Source organism: Gallinula chloropus (genome assembly GCF_964237585.1).
Source record: "Gallinula chloropus genome assembly, chromosome: 1".
In the NCBI taxonomy this organism is placed as follows: domain Eukaryota; kingdom Metazoa; phylum Chordata; class Aves; order Gruiformes; family Rallidae; genus Gallinula; species Gallinula chloropus.
In genome coordinates this window covers 2,835,397-2,848,866 of record NC_140085.1, presented here as the reverse complement: position 1 = coordinate 2,848,866, position 13,470 = coordinate 2,835,397, and the positions used below count along the sequence as shown (strand labels likewise).

The 13,470-nt window shown below is 43.2% G+C and overlaps 1 protein-coding gene across 1 annotated transcript in view; it reads right to left on the bottom strand.

The window, feature by feature from the left end:
• Window positions 1-3,526: 3,526 nt before the first annotated feature.
• The window catches only part of CHCHD3 (coiled-coil-helix-coiled-coil-helix domain containing 3), a 194,629-nt gene continuing 184,685 nt past the window's right edge, over window positions 3,527-13,470 (bottom strand). The window contains exons 7-8 of the mRNA XM_084270543.1: window positions 9,748-9,883; window positions 3,527-4,258 (exon numbers count right to left, since the gene is read on the bottom strand). Coding sequence (XP_084126669.1) covers window positions 4,232-4,258; window positions 9,748-9,883 — 163 coding nt within the window. The 3' untranslated portion in view covers window positions 3,527-4,231. The remainder of the gene's footprint in view (window positions 4,259-9,747; window positions 9,884-13,470) is intronic.

The window sequence follows — 13,470 nt, the reverse complement described above, 5'->3', positions numbered from 1 at the left end:
GTCCCCTCTCCTGTGTCTTCAGCCAACTTCCAAAACCAGTGTCAGCTCAACACAAATCTCTCCTTACAAAATCTACTCTGTAGCCATCTGCCCAGAGGTGAGAAGGCACCCAACTCCAAAATCCTTATCTGATTTTAAGTTGCAACACCCACCTCTTGATCAAATAGGATGCACTACGGGCAGGCAAGCTGCAATGCATCATCAGCCAGCACTGGACAAATGCCTGATGATTCTTGGGTCCTGTAAATGAGATTCATCACACAGGACAAATGATTTCACTCTTAAGCTTTCTCTGTCCCTGCTATTTGGGAAGCAAGGCTGTCTCATGCTGTCCCAGTGGTACCTACTGTGATCAACAGCTGGTTTTGGTTAGGCATCTCTAGGGGCTCTTAGAATATGAAGAAGTGTATGAAGAAAACACAAGAAGTTATAAATTTTCCATGGCCAAACCCAAATAGCACTTGCTGCTGGAGGGAAGATCTTGCAACAGTTTGCAAAGAATATTGTCTTGAATTTCTGTTATTTCAGAAAGGAAAGCAAGCATGGAGAAGGGAAAGGCTAAAGCATCACAGCTCCCTTCCCTACCACTTCCTCAGCTTGACATGTAAACTCCATCAGACAGGGTCCACCTGAAAACTCCATTCCTCTCTTTAGATTCTCTCAAAAAGGGCAAGGGACCTAAAAAAGAAAAAAAGCACTGGCCACCTAAGCTGTAAAATTTATCCCAACCTGTAGCCATCTCCATAGTAAAGCTAATTCCAACTATCTGCTTCAAACTGTAATGGAAGGGTATCCTCATAGGTGAAAGAAAACCCCCAAAACCACAAGGTTTTGTGATCTCAGACACACATGACTCCTGAGAAAAGGAAGTCTAGTGTTTGAGAGACTCTAACACTGCTCAATTACATGAGTAGGACAGCAGTGATTATTTTGACACCATTGAAAGATTGTGATTTGTTCCACAGACTCTGAGCAAAGAACAATGAAAAGCTTTGATTTAGCTCTTACAGTACTGCTTTTCCATTTAAAACCCTAGGTAAAATTGCCCTTTGGTTACACCTGATCAGAGCTTGTGAATGACCAACAGGAACATCTGAAATTATTCTCTACTGTGGGCAGAGAGTGTCATGCCTTCATCTGTCATCCCTAGAGAATACCATCCCTGTCATCCCTCTGGAGATCAGGATCCATTAGGCTGAGTTCAAAGAAAGCTGAGTTTGGCAGCAAGTTAATTCTAGAGAGATCTGGTTGTGTCTGAGAAGGAAGGAGACCTCCCAACAGGCTTTCCAATCAACAAACAAACAAACAAAAATGGGAATCTTCAAAGATTTTCAACCCTGAAATGCCACCTCAAGGTTAAGTCTTGGCTGGAAGAACACTCAAGGACAGACTAGATGCAGCACTTTTTCCCTCTGCACCATAAAGAGCAAGCTGTGGACACACACTCTTGCTTGTGCTTCTTCACAGCATCACAAGGTTGGAAAAGACCTTTAAGATCATGAAGACCAACAGTTCCTGTCCTGTGCTAAACCAGATCCCTGAGCACCTCATCTCCCCTCTGTTAAACACCCCCAGGGCTGGGGACTCAGCCCCCTCCCTGGGCAGCCTGTGCCACAGCCCCACAACTCTGCCAGGGAAGAACTTTGCCCTCCCAGCTGAGCTGACCCTGCCCTGGGGCAGCTTGAGCCCATTGCCCCTTGGCCCAGCTCCTGTCACTTGGGTGAAGAGACCATCTCCCACCTCTCTGCACCCTCCTGTCAGGTCATTGTAGGCAGTGATAAGGTCTCCCCTCAGCCTCCTCTTCTCCAGGCTGAACACTCCCAGCTCCCTCAGCTGCTCCTCAGAGGATTTGCCCTCCAGCCCCTTCCCCAGCCTGGTTGCCCTTCTCTGCACTCGCTCCAGGACCTCCATGCCCTTCTTATGGTGAGGAGCCCAGAACTGGACCCAGCACTTGAGGTGCAGCCTCACCAATGCTGAGTACAGGGGGGGTAAAAGTTCAGTTCCTATGAACCTTCCTTAAGTATTTTTTAAAAACACCGTTAGTTCAGTTTTGAAACAAAAGATGGCAAATGTCTCTATTTTTGGCAGACATACTGCTTCCTTGAGCAGCAATGTCCACCATCACCTCTCTACTCTGTTTTCCAGAGAACAGTGTCCTGTTTGATGTCCAAACCGGCAACTGGGAGAAGGAAAAAATCAAAGGCCAATGAAAGGACCAGGATGCACATACACAGAAGGAGGGGTGCTGAGGGACAGGACTTTGCTAACAGAAGCTCACTCCAGAAACAGTCAGAACTACTTTAAAGGCAAAAGTTGTCCACAACGTGGACAATTTAAAGTCTACGTCCTGTTTGCTGCAACCAGCACCCCCCAAGCTCAAGCTACACGTGCTAGAGATGCCGCCACTGATGATACAGAAGATGTTTAAAGAACACAACATCTCAAATGAAGCCCAAAACACAGTTGGAACAAAGCAAGCAAGACTGACTCCCATTGCTCAAGGCTGTCAGGATGGGAAACCAATAAACATTTGGCAATAACAGAGACCTTCCTTCCCGACATAGCTCTTCTCCTGAGTTTACAGAATCATCTGGCCTTAAAAACGTCTGCTGTTCCTCTATGCTGCATTTTGCTGCCAACTCTAAGTCTGGCAAGGAGGGATCTGCCAACTTCTTGGCTCTCCGTTACAAAAGAGAACATTATAAAGGAGAATTTGTGAGTTAGCTGATTTGTAAACACTACAGCAAGTCACCGTGTAAACATGTCGCTTATGTCCCTATTATTCCTCTCAAGCAGCTTACCTGGTGCCTGACGTTGAACTCCAGGATCTTCCTCTCCTACTGATATTATAGTTGCTTCACTGTTTAAAAAAAACCCAAAACAGGTTCGTTTTGTAGCATTAAAAAAAAAAAAGAGAAAAATTATCCTTAATTAAAGAGTTCTCACAAAGCATCTTGGTAATTAGAATAGGAGTGTCACTGGCAATATTTGGAATATAAATGAGATCTGCAGGTGCACACACAGTTGTACAGTAGGATGCAGTTCAAACATAGCCAATTAGAGAAACAGAACAGGTAAATAGCAGAAAGCTGTGGACACATTGCTCATTTGACACTGTTATTATAACTGTTGTGGAAAAAAACCTTTCTGAATGTTGCTCGATAAGACAACTGTGGCAGTTATTATCTGAAGAAAAAGACAATTAAATGAAAGTTTACTTGCAGCAAGATGGTTTGCTGTTTTGGGCACGGTATGCCCTTTCATTCACGAGTACTTTCCAAGAAAGGAAACGCTGGTGGTGCATGAATCACAGCCCACCATCACGTGGGATCCTTTTAGGTTGCCGTGATGGAAAACAGTTCTATCTAAGTGCTGTTCCTGAAACCAAGGTTGGTTATGTATAAAAGTCTTTGCTTTAAAGCTTCAGCAATAACATCTTGCTGGGAAAAAACCCCCATGATTGACACAGCAGAGGGAACACCACCCGCCTCTGAGAAGTGGAAAGAGAGACAGACTGAAACATCAATCTTGTGCATAAAATATATTTATTGTTGGTACAGAGCGAGGCATATTCAGTCAGTACTTGACAGGAGTGAGGAGCACAACAGAATCGTTTCACGTAAATAAAGGCCATGTTACATCTCAAGTGTTGGGTCGTTAACATCATTCCAGCAGAAGGCCTGGAGAGAGACTTCGTTAAGTCACATAATTTGTGAAATAAGATAAAACACAATTGACGTCATTATACATTGGAAGGGGAACTTTAATAGGAGCAGCAAACACAGGCTGTACAGTGAGGAGCGGCGGCTGACTGGCTCACAAAGTACCGCCACATCCCAGCACACCAAGTGTTACATATCTGTGCCTTTGACAGGGAGAAGGTTTTTCAGGAGACTCTACGATGAAATAGCAGCATTTGAAGGATATTTCTCCTTTCTAAGGTCAGTGAAAGGTTCTTTTCTTTTCCTTCCTTCAATCACCAATAAGTGGATTTTACTAAGACTGAACAGTATCTTCGGGTGTACGATTCCTGATGTAATAAGATACAGGTCTTGGCTTTTCAAATGGTCACACTGATTGAGCCGTGATGGCTGCTGCTCTTGAAATGGCTCTTCCAGTTCTTCTCTTTATTGGTCTGCCCTGTAAATGGGCCGTCATATCATTCTTGGGAAAAAATGCTCTTCTGCTGAAATTAGAGTTGATGGTCTTGTGCTTGATTTGGACAATGCCTTTATCCTCCTCTCCCAAGCATGCTTTGCTAAGAAAGTGGGCAGGGGGAGGGGAAGGGAGAAGGAGAAACACATACGTCAGTAACTCAGAGTTATTCCAGAGAAGTTTGGCTCAATTCTTTCCTAGGAATAGCAATTAAAAAATTTAAAATACAGAAGAAACATTGTCAACATGCACATCATCACAGAGACAAGTGACAGAGGCAGAACGAAGCCATTTAAGGACTCAACATGCTGGCCATTTGGTGGCCTGAAGAGTTGCAGTAATGATTCCTCTTCATCCATCCTAAAGCTATCATGGCTTTAGCCATGCTAAGGCTATTAAGGAAATTCAAAAATCTGACCTCACAATAAGATAAATCCCATTCCCAGCAATTACACACTTGAGTAAACATATCCTGAAGTCATACAACACTAGGTTTTTCCCTTACCGACCTCCTCCTTGTGATCCATCATCAAAATCTCCATAGTTTGTTGCACTGACCCTGGGCTTCATTAATCCCCTCTTGTGCAGTCAGGCCACCAAGAGCTAAAAGTACAGGTCTGTCAAGTAGCCCAAGAGTTATTCTTCCTGCCACACCAAAGAGCTCTGCCATTAATGCCTGGACTGTTCAGAGAGGTCTTGACCCCTACCATAAAAATACAAGACTTGCAAGGACAGTATGTAGGGTTCTGTGAAGAACTTCCTGCTGCTGTGATCTAGAAATAAAGGGGCTGAAGAAATGGGAACATGTAGAGATGGATAGAACTTGTCTAGATCAGTAAGGAGAAAAGTGGGATCTAAAAGAATGCTGACAGCATTTCTGTAAGGATTAAGAGGTGTACCAAGGAGCTGGACAAATGTCCTTGTGATCACATATATTCTCCAGTCACAGAATCACAAAGTTGGAAAAGACCTTTGAAGATCATCAAGTCCAACCATTCCCATCCTAAGCTAAACCATATCCCTAAGTACCTCATCTACCCGTCTGTTAAACACATCCAGGGAAGGTGACTCAACCACATCCCTGGGCAGCCTGTTCCACAGCCCAAAAACTCCTTCAGTGAAAATTTTTTTCCTAACATCTGACCCTGCCCTGGCACAGCTTGAGGCCATTGCCCCTTGTCCTATCCCCTGTCACCTGGCTGAAGAGATCTTCTCCCACCTCTCTACAACCTCCCTTCAGGTAGTTGTAGGTGGTGATAAGGTCTCCCCTCAGCCTCCTCTTCTCCATGCTAAACAGCCCCAGCTCCCTCAGTCCATGATAGCAAAGTACATGCTGACAAAATAAAAGGAGTTGGGTTGATGCTCCCTAAGTGCTATTACAAACAAAAATCAGGGAAACTTTTTCAGTTAACAAAATCTCCAATCTCAGTTTGACAGCATCCCCATAGAGATCTCTGTATCACTGATGAAGGCTGCTTTACCTGGAAGAGTCTTTTTGCAGTGGTACTACAGAAACTTGCTCGAAGCCATTGCTGGGATGAATATTAACTTCACGTAAGTTTAACACTGCAAAAGTTAATGTAAGAAATTCCCAAAAGATCTAAGGAAAATTGTGTTACTTTTATTTAGTGTCCTAAGGAAAGAAACTGCAGGTATTTGTTCATCACACACATACTTCTACCCATAAAAAATCATCTTCAGTCAATTGGGAGTGTTCCAGGGTTTGCTTTGGGTTTTGTGTACATTTTGGGGGTTATTTTTAGTGTTCTTTACTGAATCTTGCCATTTAATACCACCTAAGAAATTAATGCATTTAAAATATTTCCCTTGTGTTTTTTCATGACACCAGTGTAGTCATGAAGGGAACCTGCTCTGACTCTTCCACAATAAAACTCCTTCAATCAAAGTAGTGTTAAATGGTCACCATAAAATACAAGTTCTTTTTTTTTTTTAATGTGTTTCTGCTCAGTGTTTCCAGCTACACTAATTTTACATACTTTTCTGCTAGATTGGAAGATGGTATCTAGTAAAAATACCAGAGGATGAGGGTAAAATAATGGTTTTATTCTGACTCGGGATGTGTGATTAAGGACCACTCCATCCTACAAATTAAAGTAATGGTTACAAGGCTGAAGGATAACATTTTGTAGCCAGGCTGTCAGACACCAGCAGCTGTTGGTATCATTCTTTGAAGTAGTTTCAAATCTCACCTGCCTGCAGAGACCTGCGTCCCTCTGAAATTCAATGGTCTAATAGGAAACCATTGCAAAGACTTCATTAAGCTATGGTGTGGTTGTGTTTCCATGTAGGAATGAGGACTCCCTGTAGCCCAGGGGAAAGGAGGGGAAAAAAAGGAAAGAAAGAGAATCTTTTAATAAAGGATGTTTTAAACAGCCACCTTGCCCATATCAGTGGGCAGCGGACTGGGATAAGTGATAAAAGTGCCACTGGATGGTCCGTGTTAGTGCAGTGACTGGTCTGGCTGGAGGTCCTTCAGCAGTGGGAACACAAACACAAGCCACAGACAGTCCTAGTATCTCCCCTTAATGGCTTCATTAAGTTAAGTTTTTCTCTCTGTTACCGTTGTAATAAAATAAAAACATTAATAACAGAGTTTAATTTCTCTCACAAGCTTCTCATGACTTTGGGAAAAGATTTCAAGTGAAGATACAACGTGTCAAAGTCCTCTGAATTAACAGCTCTCCAGGCCTTTCTAACAAGGGGAGAAAAGGACAGATAGAGACATGAGATTGCAGACAGGATGAGAAATAAGGAGCATGCAGAAGAGAGGGTGAGATAATTATAAGCAAGATAGGAAAGAAAGAGGAGTCAATAAATTCAATTTATGAAAAGCACAGAGTGTGCTCAGCCTGAGCACAAGTGCCCAGCCTCACCGCCAGGAAATCGGATTAGTTAACTTATTTGGTTTGCAATATCTTGGTCTATTCCCTCTAGCAAATTTTCTTCTTTCTTTGTTTCTTGTAACCAGTGTCAGTTAACTTTTTCATTTCTGACTCTGGTATTTATCCCACTCCTCTGTCTTCCAACTAAGGAGGTAATTTTGCAGTATTTTATAGCAGCGTTTTAGCAATTATTTCAAAGTAACTGCCTGGACTTCTGGGCAATCAGTGAGTAAAAATAATTACAAATACAGCTGCAACACATGGAGGATGAGCTCTAGAGGAATGATGTTCATTATGAAAAACAATTGTTCCTGCTTGCAAATATTTCCATCATAAAAGGCTTCTCTTTCTCTGTTATCATAAGAGAGAAACCTCTCTGAATTCTCATCTTGAAGCATGTGTGAAAGAGAGTAAGAAGCATTTAGGGAACACTTTTAACTACTTGACAGGCTTGGTTGAAGATCTTCAACAAAAAAAAGGTGTTTAAAAAGGGTTCAGAAACCTAATGCTCATATTTATGCAACTTCCCTTTCCTGCACCTTCTGAACGTGAATTAATTCATCCTTGTCATAGTCTTCTGAAGAAATTCCTATTGGATACAAACTTCAGTTACAGCTTAAACATATATAACTAATTAATTTAAATTCCTTAGTTAATGTTAAAAAAATATAGAATTATAAATATAGTAAATCAGTGTTTCAGATGAGGCAAACTATGGCAAAACCAGTCCACCATATAACAACCTGATACTATTTGTTGGCTTTTTGTCTACAATGTCTCAGAAATACCCACAGTAACTTCTGACTGGGCTTTGGAATGCAAAAATCAAGCTAAGAAAAAACTTAGAAAAGGTAAATATACACACCTATTATTGTTTGTCATAGTGAGAATTAACTAAAAAAAAAACCAACCCTGGAATTAAATGAAATTGTACTTCCTTGAACCTTGCATTCAGGTTTGGGTGCCTCACTATGGGAAGGACATTGAGGTGCTGGAGCATGTCTGGAGAATGGTGATGATGCTGGTAAGGGGACTGGAGAATAAATGTCATCAGGAGCAGCTGAGGGAGCCAGGGGTGTTTAGTCTGGAGAAGAGGAGGTTGAGGGGAGATCTAATTGCTCTCTACAACTACCTGGAAGGAGGGTGTGAGAGGTGGGGGCTGGCCTTTTCTCCCTATTGACAAGTGATAGGACCAGAGGAAATGGCGTGAAGTTGTGCCAGGGGAGGTTTAGATTGGATGTTAGGAAAAAGTTCTTCCCAGTGAGGGTTGTTAAGCATGGGAACAGGCTCCCAGGGAAGTGGTGGAGTCTCCCTCCACAGAAGGATTTAGAAGGCGATTAGATGTGGTGCTGAGGGACATGGTTTAGTAGTGGATGGCAGCTTAGGATGGTGGTTGGACTTGATAATCTCAAGGGTCACTTCCAATCAAGTAAATTCTATGATTCTGTGAAGACACATGGACAAAGCTGGTTGCACTTCTCATGCTTGGACGTCTGATCTAGTCCCAACATTAATTAAGTGCAAGTAGCTTTATGAAAGCAAGCCATAGATTAGCAAATAATTTTCATCATGAGCAGAGAGATGTGGTAAGCTGTGGAGTTTTTAAAGAAATGAAAGAGATTGGGAGTGCAGTGCATTAATGAGTGGGCAGGAGGACATTTCCACAAAGGATATATGGAAGGAAGTGATTTTGAAAGGGACAGGGTGATCTGAATTTAATTTTCCTCACACAGATCCTCCTTAAACTGATAACAATGTCTAATATCATAAAGTGATTTTAGAGTGTTAGCTCCACAAGATCTTCAGTAACACCAGAGCAAGGCCATACCAGTGCAACAGCAAAAAGGTCACTGAGAAGGATTATAGTCAGAGTCTTGCTACCTTTCTGTACAGGAACAATTAACTTGAGTGAAAACTTATCATTATCAAGTACTAGACATGCTTGCTGGGGTCTGTGCTAACCCATTAGACCACACATTTTCATGTGTTCAAATATTAACTCATTGATTTTAGCAGAAATAAAGATTAATAAACTTACTCAAGCACATTTTATACACACTACATACATGGTCTATAAGCACACTTCCAACTGGCTTCTTTAAGAGCAAGATGCCAACAAGTGCACCTCTATTTTTGAAAGCCAGAAGCTGGTGAAAAAGACTGATATTTAGATATTTCAGCTTCTTTTAATTGAAAGATGTACATATTTCTATCATTTTCCTTTATGCTGCACTAATAGAGCATAGAAGTTTTAATCCACGATAACAACTCATACCCTAGAAAACTTGATGAGAGGAAGGTAAAGGGTGCTATTGGACTCTCAGAGGATGTAACATAAAAGAAATCAAGTCTTCCAACTGATGAGCTTTCTAGTTTGAGATATCCATTCATTTGTCATACTTATGACAAAGAGTTCCACATAGTTTAATCCCCCTTACTCCTAAAACTGCAGATACCAGGAAACATCTGCCAAAAGCAATAGATACTACACGAAACAATAGCTTCCCAAGGGAAAAAAGATGGGAAACCTGAGCATTTAAATAAATTGCAAGTGGACTCCACAGAGCTTGAGAGAAAATACATGCTGGGAACTGTACTGCTTTAGCACGTGAGAAGGGCTATTTGGATATCCCAACGGTCTCCCTCTCTTCAGTCCATTATTAATCCAGTGGCAATGTTTATAACTCACCTGTTTGGCATGATTGACACAATGCAGGTACTGGCTAGCCAGGGCAGAGCAGCTGAGGGTCTCCTGAGCATGTTGCCGATAGCACTGTAGAATTTTATCCTGCAGATCAGCGCACACTGGATGGGACTCATATCGCCTGGGCAAAGAAGAGGGAAGTTTTAGATTTCAAGAAAAATGCAATTCTTTCTTTATTTTTCTTTAACTGAATAATAGAAGTGAAAGGAAACACTTTGAAGCTATAAAGAAAGGCTGTTTCTAGAGCTAGTTTGGTGATAAAGACATAAACATGAGCTGCAGGCACGTGGCTATTAGGATCATGAGCATCCTCCTGATTCAGCTGGCAGAGAAGATCCAACTTCCTAGAAGCACACATCTGTGAAGATCCCAGCGATGACTGATCACATCTGACCTCACCCACGTTAGAAAAACAGTCACAGAACAACAGGAAACTTTCATTGCTGCATAGCCCTATGACCATATAATTTTGCTACTTATTAATAAGTGTTCCTGAGTAAAAGTGGAATCGCCCATCGGGCTGACCTCGAGATTATAAAAACCCCGCTACCATCAGCAAATTGCACAACCTACTTCTGCTGATCTGATGATAGCCTCTATTTTGGGCACATCCTCCTTCCCATCACCTCAATTCTAATCCTGATGCCAGATGTGCAAGTTATTTAGGAATTCAGTCTGTTTTCTTTGCTGTTCGGATTCATTCTCGTGCCATCCTTCTGGCTGATGCAATTCACATTTTGCCCTCAATGTAAGCCAAAGGAACAGAAGCTTCTTTAGTCCATCCTGTAAATCACAGAATTATAAAATGGTCTGGGTTGGAAGGAACCCCAAGGATCAGACAGTTCCAACCCCCGCCCCCGCCACAGGCAGGGCCACCAACCTCCAGGGCTGGAGCTACACAAGGTTGCCCAGGGCCCCATGCAACCTGGCCTAGAACACCTCCTGGGGTGGGGCATCCACCCCCTCTCTGGGCAGCCTGTTCCAGACCCTCACCACTCCCTCTGTAAAAAACCTCCCCCTAATACCCAATCTAAACCGTCCCTCCTTCGGCTTCACTTCATCCCCCTTGCCTCTGCCCTTTTAAAAAGCTGATTCCCCTCCTGTTTCTCTGCTCCCTTCAGGAACTGGAAGGCTGCAATGAGGTCCCCCCACAGCCTTCTTTTCTCCAGGCTGAACAAGCCCAGCTCCTTCAGCCTCTCTCTGTAGGGGAGGTGCTCCAGCCCTCTAATCATCTTTGTAGCCTCTGAACCCTCTCCAACAGATCTACATCTTTCTTGTATTGTGGCCCCATATTTGTACAAAGGACTCCAGACGGGGCCTCACAAGGGCAAAGCAGAGAGGGACAATCCCCTCCCTGTCCCTGCTGGTCACCCCTCTGCTGATGGAATCCAACCTCATTTGCATTAATTTATTAAATGCTATCCACACTGATAGTGCCACAGAATTAAAACCAGAATACAGTACTTTCTTAAAAGTCAGGGGGCTGGTGAAGTGTTTCAGAGATGAAATGACTGATAGAAATTTTTAGCTAGCCCCACCTGGAGTGTTGTGTCCAGTTCTGGGCTCCCTGGGATAAAAAAGACAGGGATCTGCTGGAGAGAGTCCAGAGAAGGGCTGTGGAGATGATTAAAGGTCTGGAGCATCTCCCCTGTGAGGAAAGGCTGAGTGAGCTGGGGCTGTTCAGCCTGGAGAAAAGAAGCCTGAGAAGGGATCTGATCAATGGTTATCAATAGCTGAAGTGTGGGACACAGGGCTGTGGAGTCTCCTTCTCTGGAGATATTTAAGACCCATCTGGACGCCGACCTGTGCGACGTGTCCTAGGGACCCTGCTTTGGCAGGGGGGTTGGACTCAATGATCCTTGGAGGTCCCTTCCAACCCCTATGATTCTGTGATTCTGTGATATTTATTATGTTAATTTTTTTAAAGGTACCCATTTCTGCAAGAAACAATCAAATCAGTTAAACCCCGTTTGCACCAAAGACCAAACATTTCAATGACAGAACAGAAAAAACACATGAAAATTTAGAACAACATTTACATGTTTTGAAAACAACCAGTTGCTTTGAGTCTGCTGAACACTCAATACCCCTCCCTTTCCATTCACCTTCCCAGGAAAGCCTGCCAGCAGCTGCTAACATCCATTCCAGCCCACATTATTTTAACTTCAATAGGGTCGTAAAAAAACCAAACCCAAGATTTATCTGCTACAGTATCTTCAGATGAATATTCTGTTCTTTCTTATTTCACAGATTGGCCAAGGCAGATCTCTGTTTTACTAAAGTAAAAAGCGAAACATAATGCTGTTCCTTAGGGGAATGGACTTGTTGGCAATCAGTCAAGATGTAGCACCAAAGAAAATAAGAGGAACCTTAAGTCGCCTTGATTTTACAGTATATACCTATATAAAACATCCCTCTTCCTCTTTTCATTCATTACCCTACATCTGTGAAACGCCTAAAACAGAATTTAAATGTGGTCCCAGGTGTTCACACACTTTATGATCTGAAAGTTCAAACTCCTGTAGACTCTTACGGATGAGGATTTTCCCTTAATCCCTCCTCTGCTGATATCAGCAAGCACTTCAAAAAAAAGCATGTTAGGCATCAAAATGCATGGCCATAAACTGCTGCACGCTGACTGATTACGGCAGGGTCTGTATCGGGATGGAGTGTGACAGGAAGCACCACGTACGCTCTTTGTATGGGTAAGACTCACAGCCGTGATGCTTTAGGTCCAACAAAACCAGAGCTCGTTTTCAGTGCCCAAAACCCTGGTCTGGATTGATAAATGAATACAATAGATCGCTTTTTCTCTGAGCCATGCCATTAGTGACCGTTCAATGGCCACGTATTATCCCTTATTTGAACCCTTCAATGGACTCTTTACTTTGTCGACTGGAATCCTGTAAGATGTGTCTTCTCCTGCCCCACAGGTACCTTTCCACAGAATCACAGAATTTTAGGGATTGGAAGGGACCTCAACAGATCATGAGGTCCAATCCCCTTGCCAAAGCAGGGTCCCTAGGACAGATCACACAGGTCTGCGTCCATATGGGTCTGGAATCTCTCCAGAGAAGGAGACTCCACACACCCTGGGCAGCCTGTCCCAGGGCTCCCTCACCCTCACTGTGAAAAAGTTCTTCTGCATATTGGTGTGGAACTCCCTGTGCTCCAACTTGCAGCCATCGCCCCTTGTCCTGTCCCCACAGACACTGAGAAGAGGCTGCCCATTTCCCCCTATCCCCCACACTTGAGATATTTACAAACATTAATCAGTCTTCTCAAGGCTGAACAGCCCCAGCTCACTCAGCCTTTCCTCACAGGGAAGATGCTCCAGTCCTTTAATCATCTCCGTAGCCTCCGCTGCACTCTTTTCAAGAGATCCCTGTCTTTTTCATACTGGGGAGCCCACAACTGGATACAATACTCCAGGTGGGGCCTGGGCAGGGCATAGTAGAGGGGAGACTCTATCTTATACTACAACTCTGTATCTTATCATACTACGACTTTTCACTGGTGATTTTTCCAAACGCTTTCTTGTCCTTCCAGGCACTGCAGACCCGCTGCAGGTCAATGCGAACAGGGCCACGTCCTTCAAGTCAACAAAGTCCATTTTCTTGGATTAATCTGTTGAAGGAGAGCACCGTCTCTGTATTGATCTGCTGTGCTTGTTACGCTACCCTAATGCACTATTTCCACTTCTGGGAA